The 13565-nt window shown below is 49.7% G+C and overlaps 1 protein-coding gene across 2 annotated transcripts; it reads right to left on the bottom strand.

Annotated features, from left to right (window-relative positions):
- Positions 1 to 152: 152 nt before the first annotated feature.
- TCTE1 (t-complex-associated-testis-expressed 1) lies at positions 153 to 11644 on the bottom strand. Of its 2 annotated transcripts, none has more exons than XM_071428454.1 (5): positions 11404 to 11644; positions 6832 to 7089; positions 4325 to 4893; positions 2900 to 3349; positions 153 to 985 (listed from the first exon to the last, which is right to left on the bottom strand). In XM_071428454.1, exons 2-5 carry the CDS (start codon positions 7013 to 7015, stop codon positions 809 to 811), a joined length of 1380 nt encoding a protein of 459 aa, XP_071284555.1. In that variant the 5' UTR covers positions 7016 to 7089; positions 11404 to 11644; the 3' UTR covers positions 153 to 808. The 2 variants fall into 2 exon arrangements, with proteins under 2 accessions (XP_071284555.1, XP_071284548.1); XM_071428447.1 differs by having other exon boundaries at positions 154 to 985; positions 11348 to 11643.
- Positions 11645 to 13565: the final 1921 nt, after the last annotated feature.

The following is a 13565-nucleotide window of genomic DNA, read 5'->3' as shown; positions in this document are numbered from 1 at the left end:
AGGAAGCTGCTCCGTTTTGCTCCAAGCCCAAGGAAGCTGCACTGTTTTCAAACTTGTGAGATATGTGGGCCAGCAGTCCTGAAGGGACCTCTCTAGATTGAAGTTATGCAAAACACAGATTGTTTTGGATGGGTTTGCACAGAAGAGCACTACTAGGTAAGTTAAGCATCTGGTTGTAAAGAATTCACCAGTTGCAAAGCAGGCTAGCACTGATTAAAGGCAGAGAAGCCCAAAGCAGGAAACCACGGTGGTGAGACCTCTTTGAGTTATTGAATTTATTTCTATTTACTTTTCACCACCCATATCAGAGTCCAGAGAAATTTACTATAAATTCAAATAGATTACTGAGCAGAGCAATAGCCAGAAAAAGCTGCTGAGGAACTAGAAACAACATTCCCTCAATTCTCTATGCCTCTCACATCCTCCTCAGCAAAACCTTAAAGTTAGGTCTGGACTAGACCATTTAGGTGGCAGAGACTTCATCTTAGCTGCTTTACAGGTGAAACAATATTCAGTTGCCTGAACTAAGCTTGCTGCTGGAGCACAGAAAAGCATCACAGGAAGTGAGATTTAGGGTGCAGTGAGAGAGAGGGCTTAAGAGGAAGATTGCTCTGTGGTGCCACTACAGTGCCTTGAGATCAAGTGTCTGTCTCCAGTGAAGTCACAGGTTGGATGATGGGGGTCCGGGAAAGGCTGTGGTGGCAGTCACAAGTTATGTTTCTCAGAAAAGTGAATAAAACCAAGACCCTGAAGTAGAGTGTTTCTAAGACTGCACACCCAAAGCTCATTGCTCCCTGGAGCACTTTATTCAGAGGGGTTCAGTGCTGGGGTGCTGCAGAGATGCCAGCCTCACTGCTTCCCGATTGGCCCATACAATTTCGTGAATGAGGAAATCTGTCTCCTGTTCCACCTCTGCATGGCGGAGATCAAGCTCGGTCAAAGTCTTGTTGTTTGCCAGCCCTGCAAGCAGCTGCTTCCCACCATCCTGCAAAAGGATCAGAGGGGATGGTTAAAGGAGGACATCCAAAACAGAAGTGTATTGCTCCTTTTCCCTCCTCCCCAGGGCAACTTCTGCTGCTGCCAGTGGGAGGTCCATGAGATGGTGCCAAAAGGGATAAAGGCCTCCACCCAGGTCTGAAATGCTGCTCACAGAAGAAGTGCAGAGGAGGAGTGTAACCTTATGCAGCTCTCTGTGACATGACACATGCTAGTGACTCCCTCTGGGTACCATGTCAGGAGTTCTCAAGCTCATGCTGGTTAATAACACATCTGGCAATGATAACCTTGAGAGGAGTCCGCTCCCCCCTGTCCCCCAGTTCCCAGCTTACTGCTGGCTGGGCACAAATGGATTAGAGTGCTGTTCCTCATCTTGGCAGTTGTGAGAGCCCCAGAACTAGCAGTTTTCTGTCTGGATGCCATTTCCCAGGTTGGGTTGGCTTTCCTGAGAAGAATATCTCATGTAACTGAAGACCAGCCTTCATGAGACAGAAAATGTGATGTAGCCCTAGGGAGGCAATCCACTCAGAGGCATTTCTGCCCCATACATGAAGCACTGTATTTAGGGATGTGACAATTTGAACTTTTTTCTGATGTTGCTATTCTCTTCCAGGTACCAAATACACCTCCTGCCCCTTCTGGGACCCCAGATGGTCCCCTGATCCCAACACCCTGCCTCTTAGCCCTTTTGCCAAAAAGGGGAGAGCAAAAAATGACTGGAAAGAGGTCTCTTTTTAATGGGCTACAGAGGTCAGAATTTAATGCATCTCTAGCAAAACCCCCAATTTTCCCACAGATAATACTACCAGCCACCTTTTGGGCTGCCATGGAACTTCACAAATGGGTAACAGGAGAACTCATCAGAAGGAAGATTCTAAGCACAGAGATTATTATTTACTAAACAAAAATCCTTCTATCCTTTCCAACCTTTGCCCCCTTCGATCATTAAACTCAAATGGTTTTCCACATCCAGGACCATAAAACTCAGAACTCACAAAAGGTTTTCTGCCATCAAATCCTTTTAAAACCCTTGTCAAACACATTGATGCCAATATTCCTGCCAGCAGGGACAGCTGGTCTTGCTGTCTCTTTATTTGACAGTGAGAATAATCGAGGCAGCACAGAAAGTTTAAAAGCCAGCATGATTGCTTTTGGCTGTCTAGTTTCAGATTTCTAAAGCTCTTTTTAATCAGCAGAAGAGAAGCGGTCTGGTTTGTGGGCATGTTGCATACTGCAGCTCTTAGGGATGTAGTAAGATCTGTGGATGTTCTTCTGTCTAGAAAATGTAAGCCTGTGTTTTAGGAGCCACTTACAAGCACACAGGCATGACACTCCTGACCCACCGCACCGCTCCCAGGCTGCAGGGTGAGTTAAAGAAGCTCAACAACTATGCCCATTTTCTAACAGTCTCCTCTGAGCGTGTGATGGACAGGAGAAATTCTGGGAAGGGTGACACTATCTGTGTGCTGCTGAGTGACAGATGGCACAGCAGATCCAAAGCACAGAGGATATGCATGAGACCTTCATCTCATGCTGCCTATCATTAACTATGCTTACATGTGTGAAGCGTCTGTGATTTTTCGCAGACATGCTTCCTGGTTTTCAGTTTCCTGGGGGGAAAATCCCTCTCTGCCCAAAAGCCCAAAGCCTCAAAGACAGATTCAGCCCTATGAACAGAGCTAGATGTAACAAGTGAGGTAAATGCATGTTCATGCAGAGAAGGTGTCCTTCTCTTTCCTGACATCTGCTACAGTCTCTTCCCTGGTCACAACTGATTGTTATCGTAGCAAGAATACAAAATGAGGGATGCATTTGCCTCTGTGGCTTTGAGACAGGCTCAGGATCTGCTTTGCAAGGCCACCACACAGGGTCACAGACTGCAGGCAGAAGAGGCTTCTCTTACCAGCCCCAGGTGGTTGCATGAGAAGTTGATGCTCGTCAGAGAGGTGTTCTGAGCCAGGACCTGGGAGAACACTGCTGCAGTTGGCTCTGACAGGTTATTACTTCCCAGGTGGAGGCACTTCAGGCTGGTGTTGGTCAGCAGGGCACGGCCGATCGCCTCCCCACCTTTGTCCTCCACAAAGTTGAGGCGCAGATTCAGGGAGGTCAGGGTGGAGCTCTCAGCCAGGCCTTGAGCAAGAGCCTGAGCCCCCAGGTGACAGATCTGGTTGTTACACAGATTGAGGGTTTCTAGTCTGCTGTGGCTGATCAGCTTGCCAAGAGCTTGTGCCCCGTGGTCCCTGATGAGATTGTGGGATAAGTCCAGCTCCAACAAGCAAGGGTGATGCTGCAAGTTACGGGCCAGGAGCTTGATCTTGTCATCATCCACTTTGCTTCGTGTCAGCTTGAAAACCTGTGGGCAAAAAAACCAGGGTCACTACAACAGCCAGTGCTTTGGACTGAGCTTTGTACAAGATCATCATGGAGTTAAACCTATGGTCCACCAGACAGGATTCAGCTCCCTTCACTTCAGACACCTTTACCTAGCAGGCTCAAGTATTGTCTTTCCTAATGGGCTGATACTTCCAGAAAGCAGGGCATGCCACTGATGTCCCATGCCTATTCTAGGGAAAAAGGGTTTGCCTCCTGGAAATGCCTGTTCCTCTCCTCTGACCGTACAAAATCTCTAACTGGGGGCTAAATTAAAGCAAGATAAAGCTGTCCAAACATCTGCAGCAACTGGCAGCAGAACCTAGCCCAGATCACAGTTGAACCTGTCTGAATGAACACGTGCACCAGTGATAACCACAGAACAATGTTCTGTGTGCCTGGGGCATCCTAATAGCCACAAGAGAGGTAATTTCTCTTCTGGAAGCCATATTTCCCAAAGCATGAGAGTCTGTGGGGAGTTCATCCAGCTCACTCTGGCTCCACTCTGGATAGCAATGCCCACTGATGTTTTGGAGGGGCTGAGTATCTGCACTGTCCCTCATTGCTCAGGCAAGTGTGAGTGTTTCCCCATGCTATTCTTGGAGATCTTTGCTCGCCTGGAAGAGGCTGACATGCATTTACTGAGCAAAACTACCAAAACTCCTTATGAAAAGCTCCCTCTGGACTTTTCCTCTCCTGCCTCCCAGAACTATATGAGGAATTAAAACAGTGGAGTACTGCTGCCTCTTATGCTACAGGCAACAAGTTTTGTGGGAGCAAATATTCTTCTCACTGATCCCCTGACAACCCATTCTAACAAGGACATGGCAGAACAAGATACTCAGCACTAGGCCAGCTGGTTAACATCTCTGCACTCTGTCAGAGTCTGTAACTTGCAAAAGGAAGGGTGGTACCAGCAAGCAGAACTGGTCCCTGGGTTCAGTTTGGGGTATATTACTTTCAAGTTACGGCACATCTTCATGGCAGAAGCCAAGTTGGAGCAGTCCAGCTCAGTGAAGTTAAAAAGGTTCCACTCAAAGTTCATGCCACAGCTCTTCACATCATAAATGAGATGAAGCTCTTCAAGGTGAGGGAGAGAAGTAATGAGCTCTTTCAGGTTGTAGTGATGCTTGTAGACCTCACCAGTTTCAGCCTCATCCTCTGCATCAGAGAGGTCATGGCCCTCCTCCTTTGGATCCACCTGCAAAGGTGGCAGGAACTGATTGATCTCCAGTTTCTGCACGTAGCCTTTGCAGAGTGGGATGAGCTCTAGGACCTGCTCGGGGTCTGTGGTGTTAGGGATGAAAAACTTCAGAATGTTCTCCAGGTGACGTTCAAAGAACATCCGTTTCCAGCTGTCTCCATAGTTGGAGACGTCACACACTTGCCAGCGCTCCATACAGCACCTCTTCCAGTACTCCTCATGGCTTACGGTGTTGGCAGTCACAGTGAGTGGAAGGCTGGTGGAGAGCCTCTCCACCACCTTCTTTTGGTGCTCAGGCAGAAGATCATTCAAAATAGGGTTGTCTGGAAGAGATAAAAAGAATGAGAGGTTGATCTGGCATAGGAACAATTGCTGGCACTATGGTTCTGCCTGAGCCCCCAGCTGTGTGCCCATGCCCTCCCCTCTATGCCCTCCCCTCTGCTGGCACTGGCTCTCTCCTTGGTTGCCAGAAGCTGGAGCACAGAGCTAAGTTGGCAGAACACATGTAGGATTCATCTGTACATTTCCATGTATGATTTCTAACTTTTACAATGAAACATCAGTGCAATTTGGTTTACTCTCATAATATTTGGGAACTGCGCCAGACACTGAGCTCCCCATTTCAACTTGGTTTGAATGCAGTTTATATTCAGGGCAGGAATTCTGTTCCCAAGAGAACTAATTCAGCCTTACAGTGATGGGAGAGCTTGGCCTGCCATTTGCTGAGCTTTCTCCCTTTTGGTTTCTAAGCATGTTGAAGAACAGTATTTGAGAACAACTGTGTGCTTTTCATGCAGGTCCTTGTGCCTATTTATCTTAATTCAAGCATTGGTCTTACCTCAAATTGATTCCTGTTCCTTACAGCTGAGGCACACTCCTAGCTTTTAGCTCCACCTTGTTTAAATAAAAATTCTGTTTTCCCATGTACTCTTTTCCCTGAGTCTCTTTCCCAATGCTTGCCCTAAGCTGTCTTCTCTGTCACAGCTGTCTTCTCTGGTGGAAGTTCTTTGTGCCCAGAAATGCCAGAGAAAAGCCATGTGTACTCACACCATGAATATTTGGTCATGTGTACACAGTTGTGTTGAGTAACATAAATCATCAGTGAAGAAACTTATCTGTGTGTGGGAAACCAGATTATGAAACACAAAGTGGGATTAGCTTTATAGTTCCTCAATTTCTGGGGCATTCCCTTCCTAAGGACACTGACAGTTTTACCACAGCCTCTTCCTGGAGTCTATTTCCAGTGTGCCACAGCTGACACTGCGGTGACCTCCTCTGCAAAGCCCCATGACACAAGCAGAGGTGGGACACGTATGGGCAGGGCTGGGCTAGCTTCACTCAGGCTCACTCAGGCCCAACTGTGGGCAAGGTGCAGCCTCACAGCTCAGGTAATAGCCTGAGGGTCCCCATGAAAATGAGCACACTGCTTTTATGTGTGCACAGTGCAGGTCCAATGCAATTGGTATCAAACTGATTGATCAGGCTGCTGGGACTGCAAGGTTGTCCCAGCTCAGACCCTCAAGTACCTTCAGCTCCTTGTATAAGGCAGCACTGGGCTCCTCTGTACTGTCTTACAGTCCCAGTGTGGACATAGCCTTAAAACTATCTTTGGTCTTTGCTGCCACTTCACTGAGTCAGCCAAAAAGACAGGCCATTCTTCTCCCCCTCCCAGTCAGTTCTCAGATGAGACATGCTTCTTCTGTTTTGCTGTGTTTCATCAGTCCACCTGCTTCAAAAGCACATTCCCTGCCTGAGGATATAACTTGTCACATCACCACCAAAAGCCATGGAGGAGGGCTGAGCCTGTGAGTACAATACTGAGATGATAGCTCCTCTGGGCAGGAGCAATTCTGCATCTCTTTGTACAGCACTCAGTACAACAGGGCTCCATCCTCAAGTGCTACCCTAACGTCTCTATGAATCAAGAGAGGAAACAGCAACTGCACAGCCCCAGTCTTGGTTGAGGTGAGTCCAGAAGAGCATGGATGGAAGAAGATGTGATAGAACAAGGTCAGTACAGAGTCATATCCTGGAGTGCAGCCCAGAGGACTACAGCTGTCCCTGGAGTGTACAGATACATACTTAGCAACTAAACAGTTTGTTTAACTGGCTGCCCAAGAGGATATTTCTCCCCATCTGCTCCTCTGGCAGGGCTGGGTGCCACACTGCCTTTCAGATGCATCTGCCTGCCTTGTTGACCCTCTGCTCTCTGGGACTGACCCTCTCTCCACATGTCCTAGAGTAAATGCAGTCCCACTTACTTTCAAAATTGTGAGCGATGTGCTGGAGGCAGAGCTCCGTGAGGGAGGGGACAGTGACCAGGGACCAGCTGAGATCCTCAGTGATGCAGCGGCGTGTGTAGAATGAGACATCAGTGAGGCTGGCCTGAGGTGGACATGGTGAGGGAAGGGATCTGCTCTTATCACCAGCTTCTGGCTGCAGCATCCTTGCTCAGGACCTACTTCTCCTTCAGGAGAAGCAAGGGGAAAATTCCTTGAGAGTCACCACTAAGTGGTTACCTGCAAAATAAAAAGGCAGCTTTAGAAAGAAGCTAGCAATATTAATGGTCAGTTCACACTGCTCTCCTGTAACACACTTGCCCTTTGCCTGCCTCCTTTGCTTTGGACTGGAAGCACTGCAGGCAAACAACTATTACTGAGCCTCATCTTTATACCCTGCCTTGTGCAAAGAGGTCTCTAGGCACCACATGCAATAATGAGATAATAACGTGGTGTTAATTCAGAGTGCTGTTGAAGAGGATGGACAGGAATTGATTGTTTACTGCCTTTTCCAATAAAAGTAATAGGGGAAGCTGGCAGGAGCTAGGCTTAAAGCAAAGGGTTCTTCACACAGGCTGCAGTTGAACTGGGGAATTCCTTGCCACAGGATGCTGTGGATGTTAGGAGTCTGCAGACTCAAAAAAAAGATAGAGAAACCCTTTGAGAATGATGAAATACACAGAAGTCATGTGGCTCAGTGTGAGCAGCTGAACACACCTGGAGGTGGGGAGAGTGCTGGAGGAAAGAACACATACTTGCATTGTTTTTCTACTCTTCTCCAGGTGTCTGCTTCTAGCCACTGTCAGAGATGGGGTTTTGGGCCAGCTATCCCCTGGTTTGATCTGGTATGCCTGTTCTTATGACTCTCTAAAGACAGATGCTTTACAGATGAATACATTTAAGTGTATTCTTTTCCTGCTTTTCTCCATTATTCTCTGGCTGAACTCCTTCCAAACATCCATTAACTGATGAGATGGGTCAGACCTGTTCAGACCACACTGAGCCTAAGCAGATATGAGCTAAAAGAATCAGCCTGGAGCAGAAGGAAGGATGCCTGGTCCTATTAACTTTGCAGAGCTTTCCCAGACCAAAGTTTTCCATTTGCTGTTTCCTATTCCAACCTCAAGGCCAGTGCTCTCAGAATCCCACACATATGGTTATTGCCTGGAAGTCCTAATGGTTCTCTAACCAGCTAGTCTGAAAGAGGCAGAAAAGACACCAGGAAAGAAGCATCCACTTGAGTTCTGGGTTCCACAAGAGCATCTAGGTCTGGGGAGCATCCCCCAGGGCATACAGACCCATGCTGATCCTTACTGGGGCTAACTGGACTTAACAGGGCTGCAGCACAGGGCTGCGCAGTTACAGGCTGCAGGACACCTAAAAGCACCACGAGGCAGAGGTGGATGGCAGTGCCAGAGGTGAGAACACCTTCCTGCATGACCAAGAGGATATCTCAGGGCAGTGGTGGCCTTGCACCACCATAGGGTCAAAGGATCCTGTGGAAGGATAATTGCCATGTAGGATCTTTGGCCACCATATCCCTCACCTGAAGGGTGGTTTGATCCCAGCCAGCTCCTCCTTTGTGAGGGATGTGACCCAGACAGTGGTCCCTAGATGAACCACCTTAGTCCTTCCTTCCCCTGCAAAAGGTTGCTCCTTTCACCTCTGCTTTCCCAGCTGGTGCTGCTTCTGCCCTCTCCCTGAAAGCTTTGGAGCTGGCTTTGCTAGTGTTACCCCCTATGCTCCTTCCCCCTCCAAAAGGCATCTGAGGAAGGGCCTGCAAAAGAGGGAAGAGAGATCTGTGAAATGCTGTCTAGAAGAGAGGAGCAATGATTCATGCTGCAAATATGTCAGCAAAGGCTTCTTCAAATGCACTTGAGGCAGGCCTGAGAGGGACAGTCGGGAAAGGGTGGGGATGGCAGATGCAGGGCATTCTCTGGCCCAAAGCAGGAGGATGAAGGGTGCCAAGGACAGGGAAGCTGTATTTCCTGGGAGGCAGTAGTGTACAGATGACAAAGGTAAAGGCTGTAGAAAAAGGGAGCCTGATCTGATGAAGGATGGAAGTGGAAAGAGAAGGAGTGAGTGTTAGGCAGCTGTGGGAATACTGGGAATCCTTTCCCTGCAAAAGTCCTTGTGCCTATGGAAGGTGCTATAATGATGGGTCACGTTTCAGGGGGAAAAGAAGAGACCTGATTCTCCACACCACACTAATCCAGCTGAGACCCAACTTCTGGTGCTCGATAGACTTCTATGGAAGGGCAAAACACAGCTAGAAGGCAGTGAGGTGGCATTAATAGAAGTGACTGGGAAAATTGTTTTCTCCTTGCTCAGTCCTTTGTCCTATTCAAAAAGCATCTGTATCATTTTGTCCCCCAGGCCAATCACAGCTGATTGGAGCTTCTGATGGCTTTCCTGACCTTTTGGAAACAATCATTAAAAGGCAGCTGTTGGGAAGAGCCAGTGCAGCATTGATGGCCTAGGATTATTTCCTGTCTGTTCCAGCAGATGATGGGATTGCCTGTTTACCCATGGCAGGTTGATTTTCAGAGGGTAGGTAACCCATGGCATATGCAGGGCTGCCAAATGGGCTCCAAGAGTCCAGGCAGGAGACATAGCTGCCCTGAGGCAGTACTGCCCAGGCTGCTGAGAGACATTCCCTTGATCTGAGCCCCAGAGCAAGTCAGCTCAGCTGACTCCACCATGCCCATTGTCATTCACTGCAAAGCCAACAGGAGCAAGTCTGCAAAGCATCCAAATTAACCCCATGCCTGTGCTGCCAGGTCTGACGCTGAGCCACTCCCAATACATCCAATCCCACCACACCAGCGTGGTGAGCACACCTGCCAGGTGCCCTTAGCACCAGGGAAGGGCCTCCTTCACTGCTCACCCCCTCTGCCTTGTCTGCAGGAGTCTCACCCAGCCAGAGCTGAGACTCTAAGCAAGTTTCCAGAGCCGGGTTTGCTAAGCACGTATTTAAACACAGGGGTAGTGCCATAATTCACTATCAATAAACCAAGTCAACACTGTTAATGCACGCTCCTTCCCACCCACTCTGCATACACATCAGTCACCTATCCTAAAAACGCTTTATTAGACAATATACAATGAACAGACCCATGTAGTAAATTCCCTGTTTTTGTCATTTAACACCCAGATCAGACTGAAAAGTAAATAATGCTTGAACTTCTTAAAAAAATAAAGGAAATCACACTTCGCTTCCCCAGGAGGAACTGACAGAAATCTACTCACACAACCAAATTATGCTGCTACTAACATGCCTTACAAACCTTCTTCAGCTAAACCTGTTTTGATCTGGAAATAAAAGATTTTTGCTCTTTTCATTCACACCAAATCCCAGAGAGACCAAAAAAACAAAGAGCTTCATGGAAACTGGTGACCTTTGGCTGATGTTCCTACCAGGATTACAGAGATCCAAAAAAATGGAACAACAGTAAACACCGTGCTTACTGGAGAGTTTGTAAGAGCAGGATAAATTATTTCAGAGGGTGGTTATGCCCCAGCCAAGACTGCATTTGCACTGAAGCTCTGCCTGCCCATTAATTGAGGAAGCTGTTATGCCACTGCAGCAGCACCCTGAAAATGCCAATTGTTCTGCAGGTGTGCTGACCTTAATGCTGTTACGTGTAGTCCAGGCAAGTCATCCTGAGTCTGGCTGACACCACTGATCCCACTGACACCTGTGGGGACTTGCCATGCTCTGTGGCACCTCCATAGGCTAATGCTAAGAGTGCATTAGGACACTGTGTCGCAGGCTAAGTCTGGGCCTGAGACACTGCAATGGGTTTTGAGTGAGTTAAAAAAAAAAAAGAAGTGCCAAATGAGGAATCTATTTAGCTTCAGATATAATGAAATTTGTCTGTAATGGGAGATTGGGCAGAGTAAGGCCAGCTGGCCGTTTGGGAATTTGGTTAATGTCACCACTGTAATCCTGGCGGTGTGAAGGGCCAAAACTGTGCTCCTGCATCTCTGTCAGCATGACCCGGGAAGGGCCACTGCCCCAGTGGGATGTCAGAAAACCAAAAACCCTTTCGGACCTGAGCACTGCTCACCGCAGCCCCGGTCACTGCGCGCAGCTGGCTCTGCCGAGCCGGCCCCCGGAGGCTCGGAGAGGGCTCCCTTCCCCAGGGGGCAAGGAGAACGCCTGGGTGCCCCCCAACCCCACCAGCCCAGCTCCGTGGGATGCCGGCCCTGCTCTCCCCCCGGCCAACCAAGATCCTCTCCAGAGACCCCGAGAGGGACGGGAACTCATCGGCGCGGCCGCTTCGTTACGAGCCAGAGCTGCGAACCGCCGGGGAAGGGCTCGGTCACGGGCGCTGGGTGTCCCCAGACCTGCGAACCGCCGGGGAAGGGCTCGGTCACGGGCACTGGGAGTGCCCAGACCCGCGAACCACCGGGGAAGGGCCGCTCAGGGGCGCTGGGTGTCCCCAGACCTGGCAGGGCCGGGGAAGGGCCGCTCAGGGGCGCTGGGTGCCCAGACCTGCGAACCGCCGGGGGAGGGCCCGGGGCTTGAAACGCGAGGATCCCTCCCGACACCTGGGCCCGGGGGATTCGGCTGCCGGCTCTGTCCTTCTGCTGCGGGGCAGGGAACGGAACGGAACCAGGACCAGCCCGGCCCCTGCGCTCGCCACCGCCGCTGTCGCCACGGACGCGGCCGTTGCCGGGGCGGGGCTGCCGCGGGCCGCGACCCCCGGCCGGGCACGCGTGGGGCTCGGGGCGGCCGGGCCCGGGTGCGCGGCCCGGCCCGAGCCAGGCCCAGGCAGGGCGCCGGGCTCCCTTCATGGGCCTCCCCTGCTGTCACGGGGCCTGCCCGCTACCAGGGCATGCGGAGCGCCAAGAACCAGCGGGAAGGCAGAGGGACGGGATTTGGGATGGGCTCCCCCGTCACCCCGCCCCGTGCAGCTGCTGAGAGTTAGTGCCGTGAGGAGTAGGAGCCCCCTCTCACAGCACAGAGGAGATGTGTGAGCTCACCAGCACGCTCCACGAGGGCTGGGTGGGGAGGGAGCATTTGGCGAAGTCTCGGACGCTCCTGCGGCAGCAGCAGCTGCTGCTAATGTGAGAGACAATGGGGCAAGGTGTGCAATGCGAATGGTTCAGTACCAGTCAGTATTCAAAGCATGGATACACTGCTATCCTCAAGATACCCATTTCCTCGCATGTTTGCTAAAGGTACGCTGTCTGTGCCTGAAATGGGCTTGCTTCAAGGCCTCATATTTTGGGACAGAATGACATCAAAGTCAGGTCTGAGGGGGAGGAAAGCAAATCTGAGAACTCCACTGATGGCAAGAAGATCTTGGTCCATCTGCTGCATGTTCTCCTTGACCTGTTCATTTTTAATTCTGCTGTTAAACATCCTCTGCAGAGGTGGGGAAAGACCAGAATCCTCATCAAGACAAACATCATGCTGTGGAATATAAAGAGTAAACAAGGGGATGAAAACATGCATCTCCTCTTCCCATTTCTCAGATCTAAGCATTGCAGTATGTGCCAGGGTATTTCCAGCCTGAGACAGGTTTTTCTTTCACTCCTTTGGAATGCTGATGTAGCGGGCACAAGAGGAGTGCAGCCAGCCTGTGCCCTGTGGGAGCATACATAACACTGGTGCCAGCTCTCATGATAGTCCTGCATGTCCCATAATAGCTGGCAGTTTTAGGAAGCTGTGCTGACTTTCATGTAAAATTTACCTCCTGGTCATGAAGAAGATGTTAAAAGCATGATCCCAGATCACCCCAAAGGCTCAGCAACAAAACAATAAATGCAAAGAGGCATAGATTAAAAAAAGGATCAAGACTCTGAGGCTTCCTTCGTGAATTTCAAAGATGGAAAGTTAGACCTTGGCACCAATGTACTTCTTTTTCTAGGTGTGGCCTGATTCTGTCACTCAGCTCCCCAGAAGTCAGTGACACTGCCTGTGAGTCAAGCTGGTGTTTAGCACAGTGGGGTAATCAGAAGGCTTGCAAAGCCCTTCACAAACGCTGGTCTCACACTGACCATGTTACTCCTCGGAACACATCGCCAGGGCTTTTGAGACCTTGAAAAGCAGAAATGAGAGCAACATAAAGCCAGGGATATTTTCTCTTGCACTGATTTCCATGCACACATTCAGTCAGGCTCCTGAATTGCAAAGGAGATAGCCAAACCACATTCACAGAAATGGCACCCCTGAGTTGCCTGCATAACAGCGATCAATTTCTGAGCTGAGCCTTCAGCAAGCCATCAACACTGAGGTTTTTAGCCCACCTCATGGACAATATAATGTGAATGTCACGTTTTGGAGACTTCACAGTCCAAAGGAGTTCAGCTGTGTCTTCCCAGTCATTGATTCCCAGAGACACCAGTGCCCAATATTGCAGTCAGTTGTCAAAATGGATGCAATCAGGTGTTGAATCATATGCTGAAAAGAAGTAGTGGTAGTCCAAAAATAGCTGTGTTAACTCTTTCTGTACCTTAGCATTTATTTCCATGAGTGTAGACATTAGTGTTGTTCCCAGTGGGGTGTGCAGTGGCTGTTGCTCCTTAAATGCTGTGGAGTAGGGATGCAGGGTAAAACATTGCATCCATTCCCATTCCCATCCTCACTGTTGACAGCTGAGAGTGAGGATGAGGGAAGGTGCTGCTTCCTGGCCCTGTGACTAAGGCATTGTCCTACCAGCAGACCCCAGGTGCCCTCTGTATCCCTCCAGCTACCAGCTCTCAGG

The sequence above is a fragment of the Agelaius tricolor genome, unplaced genomic scaffold (assembly GCF_023055355.1).
Source record: "Agelaius tricolor isolate 1412-34295 unplaced genomic scaffold, bAgeTri1.0.p SCAF_1, whole genome shotgun sequence".
Taxonomy (NCBI): domain Eukaryota; kingdom Metazoa; phylum Chordata; class Aves; order Passeriformes; family Icteridae; genus Agelaius; species Agelaius tricolor.
This window is presented reverse-complemented; position numbering and strand designations above follow the sequence as displayed.

Coding starts and splice junctions, on each gene's coding strand:
- TCTE1 (XM_071428454.1), bottom strand. CDS start 7,015: ATGCTGCAGCCAGAAGCTGGTGATAAGAGCAGATCCCTTCCCTCACCA. Junction 3,350..4,324: donor AGATGTGCCGTAACTTGAAA/GTAATATACCCC, acceptor TTTTGCCCACAG/GTTTTCAAGCTGACACGAAG. Junction 986..2,899: donor CATGCAACCACCTGGGGCTG/GTAAGAGAAGCC, acceptor ATCCTTTTGCAG/GATGGTGGGAAGCAGCTGCT.